A 14665-nucleotide genomic window follows, 5' to 3' on the forward strand; every position below is an offset into this window, starting at 1 on the left:
CCATATATATTAATTATAGTAAACAAAACAGAACTGGGTATCAAAATTTTGACTTTATTTCAATATACAGAATGTTTTTTCATGCATGGGGTTGCCAGAGGTTGCCAAAAATTTATCTATTTTATTTTATATATAAGAAAAGAAACAGAATTGAGCTGATATATTTGCCAAAGTGTTACCACCATCATAGAGAATCTTTTGAAATGTTTACCTAAAATTCGTTAATTTTCCAGAATTTTTCGTGTTTTCGCGCCCTACAGTCCCTTAATCTTTTCTTCCACTTTCTCACAGTCACTGCCTGTATTTGATCCTTCATCTCTTTAATGCCTCATTCCTATTCATATCTTCATTTTTCAATCTTTTATTTTCTCCCTTTATCCTATTCAGTTCCATTTTCAACTCATCTATTTCCCTTTTATTTTCTTCATTTGTCTTTCTTAATAGGGCTACTTCTTTATATATACTTTTGCATTTACTTTTGAGTTTGATTATTTCATCTAACAATTGATTGCTTTCACTATTTCTTATTATATTTTTAAACCTGGATTCTCTTTCCGTATCTATCCCTCTATACATACTGCTATTGTCCCATGTTAAATCCTGAGAAAAAATTTCTATCAAACATTTGGTATGTCTTTGGGATCTCGTTCAAGCACCTTTTTTTTTTTTTTTTTTTTTTTTTTTTTTTCTTTACTCCAAGTGGAGACTCAAGTATACTTATGTCTAGACATCTTTTTGTAGGTTCTTTTTCCCTAAATCCTTTTTTTTCCTCCATTATTGTCACTGATTGTGAAAAAAGAATAAATGAATAAAGATACAAAGACTACATTGTCGGTCACTCTAAATATGTAACTCCCTTTCCATTTTATGTAAAAAACCAGGCAGCGGTTGGTTGGTTCCAAAATCGTTCATCAGCAAATTGCTAAATAGTGGTCCGGAGCATATTCTCAGGACGTCCTTCTTCGATCGTTGCTTGTGTGTGTTTGAAGTGAAATGTCTGAGAAGTATGGTGGGAGTTACAAAGTTGGATAGTAAGAAATGAGTAAGGCAGGGATAGAAAGGGTGTTGGCAGATAGACATGATGAAAGATCATTGGGATGTTTAGGCTATATGGAAAGAATGAGTAAAGATTAGCAAAAAAAATGTGGAAAGCAGAAGTGGATGGAGTGAACTTCAGGGGAGGACCTGGTGTGGCAGCATCTTCATTGTGGGATCCCCCCCCCCCAACCCAAGAATTAGGGCCAACCAGCCACAATATATCGTTGCCACCAGCTCTCACTCAGGTGAGCTGATCCCTGAGAGCAGCTTCAGTTACCTGGGTGAATACCACAGCCCTTTTTACAACAGTGCACCTTTATAATTTTTACTCACAAAATATGCATGTCCAACAAAGGGATCAGTTCAGTGCAACTTATGCAAAAACTGGGCCCACCTCACTTGCACAACACTTCCTGAAATAAAACAACACACAAATACCTGGACCTGTTCTATTTGGCCACCCATAACTTCATTCCCACCATCCCACCCCCAACCTGTACCCTTACCCACACACCCACTCTTGCCATCCTCATTCTTATCCCCTAACACTCCTTTTCCTCCTTCTGGCCCAGATCCTAATGCTTCCCCACTAGTAGGCCTACCCCAATCCTGTCCAGCAACCTATAACACATACAGTAAAGAAAAAAAAAATGGAAAGTGTCAAATATGTATCAAACTAAGAAATGAATATGTAAAAATACATAGGGAAGAAAAAGGAAACTATGAAAAAGACATAATAGACAAATGTAAAGATCAACAGGAAATAGCAAAACTATGTCAAGGGAACATAGATACAGAGGATGTAAAAATGGCTGAAATAATGTACAAACACTTCAAGTCTGTATTCACAAAAGAAAACATGCACAATTGGGATGAAGAAAGGGGAGAAGGATCCCCCTAGTGAGACAAAAAATTGTGACAGAAAGAAATAAGGGACCAAATAGTGAACATTGATGTCAGAAAATCCCATGGCCCCCTGGGCAGAATTGCAAATTGGATACTAAAAGAATGTATAGATAAACTAATGGACAAAATATGTAAGATAATAGATTGCTCATTCCAAGAAGGAAAGGTGCTGGAAGACTGAAAAAATGCCAGTATTGTGCCAATATATAAAGGGGGAAACAAGGAAGACCCAACAAACTATAGACCAGTCTCCCTTAGAAGTACAATAGCTAAAATTTGTGAGAAAGTCATCAAAAGTACATACATATACCAAAGGCTTTTTTTTCCCATATAAGGGAGGTAGCCAAAAAACAAAGGCAACAAAGTCATAAAAATTTGTGAGAAAGTCATCAAAAGTAGATGGACTAAACATCTGGAGAAGAACAACATACTAAATCCAAGACAATTCAGTTATAGACAGGGAAGATCACGTGCCACAAATATGATCTGTTTCCATTGAAGGGTAATAGATATAATGCAAGAAAGGGACAGATCAGCAAAATGTGCTCTACTGGCTGTACAAAAGGCATTTGATAAAGTACCACACAAAATGCTATTAAGAAAACTTTAAACAATAGGTGTATATGGAAAACTGTTGAAATGGAAGATTTCTTGCATGGGAGAAAAAAGAGAGTGGTGCTCAGAGATAAAAACTCTACTTGGGAAGAAATGATAAGTGGAGTCCCACAGGGTTCAGTACTGGCTCCAATAATGTTATATATATATATAAATGGCATGGATGAAGGTGTAGAATATTACAAGAGCTTCTTTGCAGATGATGGAAAACTACTAAAGAAAGTACAAAAAAAGACTGTGAATCACTACAGAGAGACCTGGACAAGGTCTGGAAATGGAGTCAGAAGTTGGAAATGAACTTCAATATTAAGAAATATAGTATAATGGAATTTGGAAAAAGTAAAAAAAGAATATCAGGACAAGATAAAATCAGTACAAAGGAAATAAAGAAAGTTGGTTCCGAAAAGGACCTATAAGTAATCATCACCAAAGACATGTCCCCAGAAAAGTAGATAAACAGAATAATTGGAGAAACCTACAATTTACTAAGATCAATAAAGGTGGCATTTAATTACTTGGATGAGGTAATGGTAAAGAAAATACTAATCACACTGATATGATCAAGATTGGAGTACACTGCAACACCATCCCCAGTACAAAAAAGAATATAAAGAAAATAGAGAGAATTCAAAGAGCAGCGACAAAGATGGCCCCAACACATTCAAAATTGACATACGAGCAAAGATTGTCTAAACTCTACCAACCCTGGAACAAAGAAGAGAAAGAGGTGATCTATTGGCCATTTACAGAATCATGAAAGGTATGGAAGTCCTTGATAGAGAAGATGTAGAAGAAAAACAAGGGGACATGAAAAGAAACTCAAAAAGGACAGTTATAGAAGAAATCTGAAAAAAAAAAGTTTTCCACACACAGTGGTGGATGTCTGGAACAAATTGGATGAAACAATAGTGCTTTGAAACACCATACAAGAATTTAAGAACAAACTAGATGTTGCAAGATACAAAGACGGGTCACCACGGGCATAGATCCTGTTCCCATATATTACATAGGTAAATAACAACATTAACATCTTACAACATAACATTGATGGCACTAACACAAAAAAACATGAACACAATATACACATTACCATCATACAAGAAACAGAACTATGACATTCCCAAAAAACACCCACATTTCTTCATTTCACTAGTATCATACACAACAGAACCAACTGCAATGACAGTGGACTGATCACCCTGATCCATTAGTCCATCTGCTTTGTGGCCACTACCAAAACCCTCCTTCCTACTACAGTGAGTCCTCCTTATACGGTAATTCTTTATCTGGTAAATTCACAGTTACAGTATTTGGTAATTACCCTCGATTCTATTTACGGTAAGAAAAATTCACAGATACAGTATCCGCTCATGTTTTGAAGAGGAAACGAGCAGGGAGAAGGTATGTCTGCCATATCCTATTATTACATGTTATAATGGGTTCGGTATACAGTAATTTCAATTTGCGGTAAGGTTTTCAGGAACGCATATGTACTGTATAACTAGGACTTACTGTACAGACAACACCACTGAAATCCAGTCAATCCAAATCTGAACTGGTAACAAATGACAATAGTTAACATTTACATAACTGGTAACAAATGACAATAGTTAACATTTACATTCCCCCCCCTCATTATCCCCCACAGTTCCAAACAACTTTAGGCCTAACCTTAACCAAATTACCACCATCACTTACTTAATTATTGGTGGTGACTTCAACATCATGTCATTGGCCTGGTATGTTAGCAACCCCAACACAGACAGAGGGTTTGATCTACAAACACAACTGACCATCATGAATTACATCCATAATCACACATATATCTCCCATCAAATCCTGTACACCCTTTCATCTCCTGACATCACATTCTGTTCCCCCTGCCTAACCTCAACAAATTCATGAAAAGTGGGCAGAGCCCTCAGATCTGACCACCTTCTAATCATCATCGCCACCAAAACACAATGCACCCCAATTGGCCACAGAAACACAAACATCAATTACTGGGAAGCTTTCACTGTAGAGATAGAACAACAGTTTGAGACACAAAATAGTACACCAATCACAGATATAGACATTGCTGTGCACACGTTCAATACGATCATACAAAATGCAGACAAGAAATAAATCCCCAGAAGCAACAGAAAATCACACAACCCCAATTCCACACCAGAAATCTAAGGCCTCATCAGACAACATGATATACTTAAACACAATACCCCACACACCTATCCTTAGAACATAGCAGATCAAATACAAGCACTAAATACTGAGATTAACAACAAAATGTATGAACTAGAAATACTAAATAGGCAAACATTTGTCAACACACTAATCATGAAACAAACACCAGAAAATTGTACAAGACACTATAGCATTACACTATCCAACAGTAACACAGCATACTCTCACAGCAATAACACAACAATAGCCAACTTACCCTCAAACAGACAATAGGCAAACATTTTCATAAATCATTTTGCACAGACAAGCCATCGCACCCCTCACCCTGACAACCAATGCATCATCTGACATATAAAAGATTTCCCAACAGACCCAGACTACACAACCTTCATGGACAGCCAAATAAAATATATAATCCATAACCCAAAGCACTCATCCACCTGTGGACTTAATAATATAAGTAACATACAAAAAAAACAACTTGGACCACATGGCATACACACATTTACCAACATTGCAAGTTACAGTTATTCACACAATACTATACTCGACATTAGGAAGCATGGAAAAATTATCACAATCCCCAAATCCAACAAAGACCCTACAGTTCCAACATCACGCTGCCCAATCACACTTTTCTGCATCCCCTCCAAAGTCATAGAATGCCTCATACTACAACTCATCGCACCACATAACCCCCTTGCTGAATCACAATACAGTTTTAGACCACTACACTCCACAAACACTTTTCTAATAAACCTCACACAAAGATAAACCCCCACACAGAACATTTCTCATAACACTAGACATCAGTAAAGCTTTCGATGGATGCTATACCCTGTCACACTCTCACAAACAAAATGTATAGCACAGACATGGAGAATAATACCAAAAGATGGCTGATCATTTATCTGGCAGGTAAAAATGACTATGTGTCATATAATGGCCAATCATCGATCATCAGAAATGTTAAGAACAAAGTACCACACGCTTTAATCTATACATGCACAATATTCCCACACTCGACACCTCAGAAATACAAATCTCTTCTTACATAGACAACATAACAATTATGTGCACACAGTGTAATCCAGACAAAGCTGCAGAAATACTCCAACCACACCTCATACACTCAATACCTGATTCAGTGCAAATAGACTCAAAATAGCCCGAACCAAATTTACAGACACACTTCTCACCAGTTGGACAGCAGAATACAAATACATACCACACCTCTATATCAACAGCACTTACACCACACACACATACTCCAAAAATTCTTGGTGTAACACATGATACATCCATGTCATTCAAACAATACATCACAAACATAGGGACTAAATCCACACCTAGACTTAATGTACTTAAATCAATTGGAAGAACAACATCTGGACGAAACAAAGAAACTAATACTACAGTATACAAACAATGCATACGCTCATTGATGAATTATGCAGGCCTTGCATGGGCCCCTAATCTTACTAAGACATCACAACACTCTTCAAACCATACAAAACAAAACCCTAAAGACAATTACAGGCTTCACAAATACAACACATATAGACCATTTACACCATGAAACAAAAGTCATCAGAGTCAAGGATCACCTCAACATGAGGGGTACACAAACATTTGCCACAACCTCCACAAACACAGCACACCCACTACACTACATAGCAGAATACCCACACATGACAAGAAACATCAAAACAACACACAAGTACCTATATTACACACAAATACTCTCTTCTCTTCCTCCACAACCACCAGAGACCAGCCTCCAGAAGTATATCCATAATCATACCACACACTCTTCCATTAACACACTGAAAGACAATACGTTGCTGTATGCCAGACCCCTTGATATCCATCCCTCTGAATCCTCTCTCACCCAAAAGGACAGAGTCCACCTGGCCAGACCCTGATGCAGCCACCATCCAGCCCCTCTAAGCTACCAGAAGAGGCTGGATGACAGCATTGTAGACAACTGCCCGAGATGTAACACTACTTCATATTATACAACACATAATGGAAGACTGCATTATACACAAACATGCATAGTAGGAACACAATATACACTTTATAAAGGATTTTGTGGGAAAAACCCTGTTCCAGCCGTGGCATTATTTAGGGAGACAGGACTGCTTGGCCAGACAGTATAGGGAACAACAACAACAACTGGTCCTGGAGCCGCAGCGTCTGCATCGTGGGACCACCCCCCAACCCCAAGAGTTAGGGGCCAAACTGCGGCAACCAGCCCTGGCCACCGGCTCTATGCAGGTGGCACCGATCCCCAAGAGGAGCTACAACTGCCTTGGGGAGTACCACAATCCTTTTTCTCAACATGCAATGTTACGTTTTTTCTGCACCGAGGGGTGATTTTCCGGTGATCACCCCTCTTCTACTTTTAGCCAGAGATGTAGAGAGCAGTCCTGGGCCCACCACAAAATACACATGCCCAACATGCTCTAAACCCATTACCTCGAACAGACAGACAAAGGGCTCAGTTCAGTGCAATATGTGCAAAAACTGGGCCCACCTCACTTGTACAACACTTGCTGACACAAACCAATACACAAACACTTGGACATGTTCTACCTGCCCTCCAGTAACCCCACTCCCACCTCCCCAACCACAGCCAGCACCCTTACCCACTCCCAATTTCCCTTTGCCCTTATCCCCAATCAGTACTCCCCTTCCTTTGTCCCCAATATCTTCTTTCCCCCCCTCTAACCCAGATCCTATACCTTCCCCATTAATACCCCAACCTCAACCCCAAACGGCAACATATAACATATACAGAACACACAACATCAACATATTACAACACAACATTGACGGTATTAACACGAAAAAACATGAACTCGAACACTTTCTTAAACAACACAACATACACATTGCAATTCTACAAGAAACAAAACTAAGACACTCACACAAAACACCATCATTTCATAATTACACCATCAGACAAGACCGGACCGACGGCAATGGCAGTGGACTCATCACCCTGATCCACCACTCCATCTGTTTTGTGGACACAAGCGCCACAACCAAAATTCTCCTCCCTACCACAGATAACACTACAGAAATCCAATCCATTCGAATCCGCACAGGCAACAAATCAACACTGACAATAGTTAACATGTACATTCCCCCAATCATCCCCCACAGTTCCAAACACCTTCAGGCCTCAATTTAACCAACTAGCCTCAATCCCCAACCTGATCATGGGTGCTGACTTAAACGCCAAGTCGTCTGCCTGGTATGTCGACAACCCTGACACAGAGGGCTTGATATACAGACTCAGTTTGACTCATTGACTATCATGAACAACACACATAATCATACACATATCCCACACCAAGCCCTCTTACACTCCCTCCTCTCCTGATATCACCTTCTGCTTCCCCTGCCTAACCCCAACAACATCATGGAGAGTGGTCGGAACCCTTGGTTCTGACCACCTTCCAATCATCATCACCACCAAAACAAGATGCACCCCAGTTGGCCACAGACACACATACACCAATTACAAGAGAGCTAACTGGGAAGCTTTTACTAAAGAGACAGAACAACATTTTGAAACACTTAACAGTACACCAATCACAAACATAAACAATGCTGTGCACGCTTTTAATACAATCATACAAAATGCAGACAAGAGATATCCCTAGAGGCAACAGAAAATCATACAACCCAACTTCACACCAGAAATCCAAGGCCTCATCAGACAACGAGACACACTTAAACACAATACCTCCACACCTATCCCTCAAAACATAGCAGACCAAATACAAACACTAAACACTGTGATTGCCAATAAAATACATGAACAAAAAACACAAAATTGGCAAAACTTTATCAATACACTTGATCACAAAACAAACACCAGCAAATTGTACAAAACACTCAATATAGCATTACACTATCCAACAGTAACACTACACGCTCTCACGCAGCAATAATCACAACAACAGATAGTCTACCCTCAAACAGACAACAAGCAAACACACTCATAAATCATTTTGCACAGACAAGCCATCTCACTTCTCACCCTGACGACTGACGCACTATTCGACGTAAGAAAGACTTTCCCACAGACTCAGACTACACACCCTTCATAGACGGTCAGACAAAACACATAATACATAATCTCAAGCACTCATCTGCCTGTAGCCCTGATAACATAAGCAACATCCACCTAAAACACATTGGACCACAAGGTATACACACACTCGCAAACATTGCAAACTACAGCTATTCACACAACACCATACCCGACATCTGGAAGCATGGTAAAATAATCACCATTCTAAAACCGAACAAAGACCCAACAATCCCAACATCGCACTACCCAATCACACTTCTCTGCACCCCCTCTAAAGTCATTGAACACCTAATACTTCAACTTGTCACACCACATATTCCCCTTGCTGACTCACAGCACGGTTTTAGGCCACTACACTCCACAAACACTCCTCTGATAAACCTCACACAAAGAATTTTAGACGGCATCAATTCAGATAGGCCCCACCACAGAACACTTCTTATAACATTAGACATTAGTAAAGGTTTTGATGCTATCCCCCGCCACAACCTAACAAATGAAATATATAACACAGACATGCACAATAACACCAAAATATGGCTGGCCAATTATCTGGCAGGTAGGAATGCTTATGTGTCATATAATGACCAATCATCACACATCAGAAACATTAAGAATGGAGTACCACAGGGCTCAGTTCTATCCCCACGCTCTTTAATCTATACATGCATGACTTACCCACACCAGACACCTCAGAAATACAAATCTCTTCCTACGCAGACGACATAACAATCACATGCACACATCGTAACACAGACAAAGCTGCAGAAATAGTCCAGCCATACCTTGACACACTCAACACATGGTTCATCACAAACAGACTCAAAATAGCTCCAACCAAATCTACAGCAACACTTCTCACCAACTGGACAAAAGAAACACAAATACATACCTCATCTCTACATCAACAACACTCTAATACCACACACAAACACACTGAAAATTCTTGGTGTAACATATGATACATCCATGTCTTTCAAACAACACATCACAAACATAAAAAACAAATGCACACCCAGACTTAACGCACCTAAGTCAATCACTGGAACAACATTTGGACAAAACAAAGAAACTAATATAACAATATACAAACAATGCATATGCTCAGTGTTGAATTAGGCGAGTCCTGCATGGGCTCCTAATCTCAATGAGACACACCACAACACCCTTCAAATCATACAAAACAAAGCCCTAAAAACAATTACAGGCTGCACAAATACAACACCTACAGACCATTTACACCATGAAACAAAAGTCCTCAAAGTCAAGGACCACCTCGACATGAGAGGCACACAAACACATGCCGCAGCCACCACAAACACATTACACCCGCTACACTACATAGCAGAACACCCACACACACCAAGAAACATTAAAACAACACCCAAAGACCTTTATCACGCACAGATACTCTCTTCTCTTCCTCCACAACCACCAAATACCAGCCTCCGGAAACATATTCATAATCATATCACTCACCGCTCCATTAACACACTGAAAGACAACACACTGCTGCATGCCAGACCCCCTGATATCCACCCTTCTGAATCCTCTCTCCCACGAAAGGACAGAGTCCACTTGGCCAGACTGCGGTGCGGTCACCAACCAGCACTTCTAAGCTACCAGAAGAGGCTGGATGACCGCGTTGTGAACAGCTGCCCAGTATGTAACACTTCACCCCATACCATACAACACATAATGGAAGACTGCATTATACACAATCATGCACGCAAACAACACAACATACGCTCTATAAAGGATTTGTGGGAAAACCCAGTTTCGGCTATGGCATTCCTTGGGGAGACGGGACTGCTCGGACAGACAGTCTAGGGAACGACAACAACAACAACAACTGGACAAAAGAACACAAATACATACCTCATCTCTACATCAACAACACTAATACCACACACAAACACACCGAAAATTCTTGGTGTAACATACGATACATCCATGTCTTTCAAACAACACATCACAAACATAAAAAACAAATGCACACCTAGACTTAATGCACTTAAGTCAATCACTGGAACAACATTTGGACAAAACAAAGAAACTAATACAACAATATACAAACAGTGCATACGCTCAGTGATGAATTATGCGAGTCCAGCATAGGCTCCTAATCTCAGTGAGACACACCACAACACCCTTCAAATCATACAAAACAAAGCCCTAAAAACAATTACAGGCTTCACAAATACAACACCTACAGACCATTTACACCATGAAACAAAAGTCCTCAAAGTCAAGGACCACCTCGACATGAGAGGCACACAAATACTTGCCGCAGCCACCACAAACACATCACACCCGCTACACTACATAGCAGAACACCCACACACACCAAGAAACATTAAAACAACACCCAAAGACCTGTATCACACACAGATACTCTCTTCTCTTCCTCCACAACCACCAAATACCAGCCTCCGGAAACATATTCATAATCATATCACTCACCGCTCCATTAACACACTGAAAGACAACATATTGCTGCATGCCAGACCCCCTGATATCCACCCTTCTGAATCCTCTCTCCCACGAAAGGACAGAGTCCACCTGGCCAGACTGCGGTGCAGCCACCACCCAGCACTTCTAAGCTACCAGAAGAGGCTGTATGACCGCATTGTGAACAGCTGCCCAGGATGTAACACTTCACCCCATACCATACAACACATAATGGAAGACTGCATTATACACAATCATTCACGCAAACAACACAACATACACTCTATAAAGGATTTGTGGGAAAACCCAGTTTCGGCAGTGGCATTCCTTGGGGAGATGGGACTGCTCGGACAGACAGTCTAGGGAACAACAACAACAACTTGAGGGGACAACCAAGGATGAGATGGATGGATGGGGTGAAATGAGCTTTGAGCAAGAGAGGAATGTCTGTTGTGTAGGGAAGAGAGAAGGCAGAGGATAGTTGTGAGTGGAGAATGGTTGTATATGGATGATATTTGGACACAGCCAGAAGGGATTTCTCTCTGTCTTCTCAATTTCCCTCACAAGAAGATGAGGAGGGAGAGTTGCCATATAAATGATGCAGCCCTGCTGTGGATGTTCTTTGTCTAGCTGCATTTTTGACATGGGCAGGGGGCAGGAGACAAGGATGACCATTCATCCACAAGGAGCTAAATTAAAGAGGGAAACAATGGGTGATTGATAGCAGTGGAATGGGTGGGAAGTGGGTGTGTGCCTTGACTGGCTACCTCTTTTATATGGGGAGAAGCCCATGGTATATAGATAGATGAATGGTTTTAAGAATTTCAGTTGAATTATACCTCATTAGAATTATCATTTTTGTAACCTACAGATTGATTTAAAAATATAATTATACTATTGTAATGGTAATTTATTTTGCTTGTGAAATCAGGTATCAAGACAAAAACAGTACTCTGAAGGAGCGTGTGTATTATAATGACAAAAGGCATTACCTAGAGGCACGTGGTGGGGTGGCAACTCCTAAAAACAGCCGGCCAGCAAGATTAAGGGATAATATCAAGGAATTTGAGGTAAGCTGTACATACAGGGCACAACATTTGTGTACACATGCTGTTAAAGTACTTGTAACAAAATACCATGTTTGTGATAGAAAACAAGTTATTTACTATTATTGTAGAGCATTTTTCAAAAGCTTTATAACCATTTTTTGATATAATAACATACTGTACATACATATTGCTGTGGCTAGTACCAGATATTTTTTTATCAGGAAGGAAACATTACCATAGTGAAGGGGTAAAGAGTTGTTTAACTTTTAGTTACTTTGAAGGGAGGGGTGGGGATAAGCAAAGGGGTAAAGACTCGTTTAACTTCTTAGTTATTTTGAAGGGAGAGGCAGGGAATGGGGGTGAGGGAGGGGTGGGGGATGGGAATGACCCATCATCCATGAGGAGCTAAGATGAGAGAGAGAAAAGGGTGGTGGATGGGAGGGAGTAGGTAGCCTTTGACTTGGCTATCTCCCTTATAAGGGGGAAACCCTTGGTATGGTATGATATGGTTCCTTTGGCATACCGTAAATACTCGTCTGTAGGTTGAAATCTTAAGGAATTTTTATTAGGCCAAAACCTAGGGGTTGACCTATACCCAAGTAATAATCTTGTTAGGATGAAATCCAGACATGACAAGAAAGGCTAGGAAGAACTCTTACCTTTTCTTTAGGTTCAGAAATCAAAATATTTACCTACTAGTTACTACCAGTAAACAATGGGGACATAAAATACATGGTACGTACCAAAACATGTGAAATTCCTTCTAGATATGGTAACACCATACTGTGGTTTTACCTGTTTGTTAAAATTCTTAGCACAGGCGAGCTTATTATATCATATATACTATTATAGTACCCATAGTTGTTTAAAATATAATAAAATGATGTGATATTCTCAAATTTAGGTATTTTTTTTCGTTTCAACCATGGGCGTGATATAGCAATAGAAAATTAATTATTAATTTGGTAAATTAAAGTGTATCAACGTAATATGCAATTTTGTGGGCGGAAGTGAAAATAATAAATACCTTGCAACAAGCAAATATGCTAATGAATGAAGTCGGTAGCATAGGATTGGGATGCCATCTTGTCATTTGTCAATTGACGGCCTCGGTACTACCGACAGTACCTCGCCAGGTACATTTTTTTGAAGGAATGTTATGGAGCAGAGATACATGCATTCCTTCAAGCTGCAAGAACTTTGTATACCCCGCAAGCTGAGAGAGTTTTTGAAAAGCCCGCCAACGTCTCTCACGACGACGACAACGAGGACGAGCCGGATGACATTTAATTTGCAGGTAATGATTTATTAAACACAGGTTAGGTTAGTTTAGGTTAGACAAATTTATCATCCTTTCATTTCTTCAACGTCGGCATCTATCATAACAAACATGGGGTACCATTCATCCGACACGACTTCGTTACTTATGAAATCTGTTTTAGCACCTTTTTTGTTTTTTATTTCCGCTCACAAAATTGCATATTACGTTGATACATTATAATTTACAAAATTAATAATAATTTTTTTATTGCTATATTGCGCCCATGGTCGAAACTAAAAATTTACCCAAATTTTGCTTTCTAAATGATATATATTATTGTTACCATTACTAAAACAATGCTTGGATCTCGCCATCATGAAAACAAACTGTTCAGTATTGCCAACTTGTTACTGTTACAGTGACACATGGTATAATCCTAAATATTTTAACTAAAATCCACCAAAATTGTTTTCCTTGCTGTCGTCATCTTCACCACCAAACAGCTCTTCCCACTCACTTCTGTGTTGAGTATTGTCATACGGATCAACTTTATCAGCCATAGGAACATCAACATCATCTTCCTCCTCCACATTATCATTAGCCTGATCATCTGCACAGTTGAGATTACAAGACTACTCTGAGACACTGTTGGATAAAATTGTTTCTAACAAAACACACCTAGCCAGTTTATTCCGTATACCGTACATTACTTGGTAATCTGTTGAAGTTTTTCACTCCGCTGAAATGGCAACTTCAGTGAAACTTATTAACCACTTCCATACGGTGATGCCTACGTAGGCAGCATGAGGAGCAAATGAGTACTCGATGTTGCCGACGTCGCCATCTTGATTATATTTATTGTAGTCGTACCTACGTAATTTTCATGCTCTCTAAACTGGCTTCATTAGTTTTCTATGGTTATCAAAATACACGGGTGAAAGAGAACAAACAATTGAGCACTGACTTTATTTTTTTATAATGCGATTATTATGACGCAACATCGCGCGTCGGGCAGCTAATGCTGCCAGATGTGTGATGTGCCCCGGAGTGAAG

At 39.8% G+C, this 14665-nt stretch overlaps 1 protein-coding gene across 1 annotated transcript in view; it reads left to right on the forward strand.

Moving 5' to 3' along the window:
• The window catches only part of frtz (WD repeat-containing and planar cell polarity effector protein fritz), a 509212-nt gene that overhangs the window by 122348 nt on the left and 372199 nt on the right, over positions 1-14665 (forward strand). Inside the window, exon 9 of the mRNA XM_076182931.1 lies at positions 12234-12372. Within this exon, the coding sequence (XP_076039046.1) occupies positions 12234-12372 (139 nt within the window). The remainder of the gene's footprint in view (positions 1-12233; positions 12373-14665) is intronic.

The sequence above is a fragment of the Oratosquilla oratoria genome, unplaced genomic scaffold (genome assembly GCF_046742065.1).
Source record: "Oratosquilla oratoria isolate Oo_2021 unplaced genomic scaffold, ASM4674206v1 SCAFFOLD98, whole genome shotgun sequence".
Taxonomy (NCBI): domain Eukaryota; kingdom Metazoa; phylum Arthropoda; class Malacostraca; order Stomatopoda; family Squillidae; genus Oratosquilla; species Oratosquilla oratoria.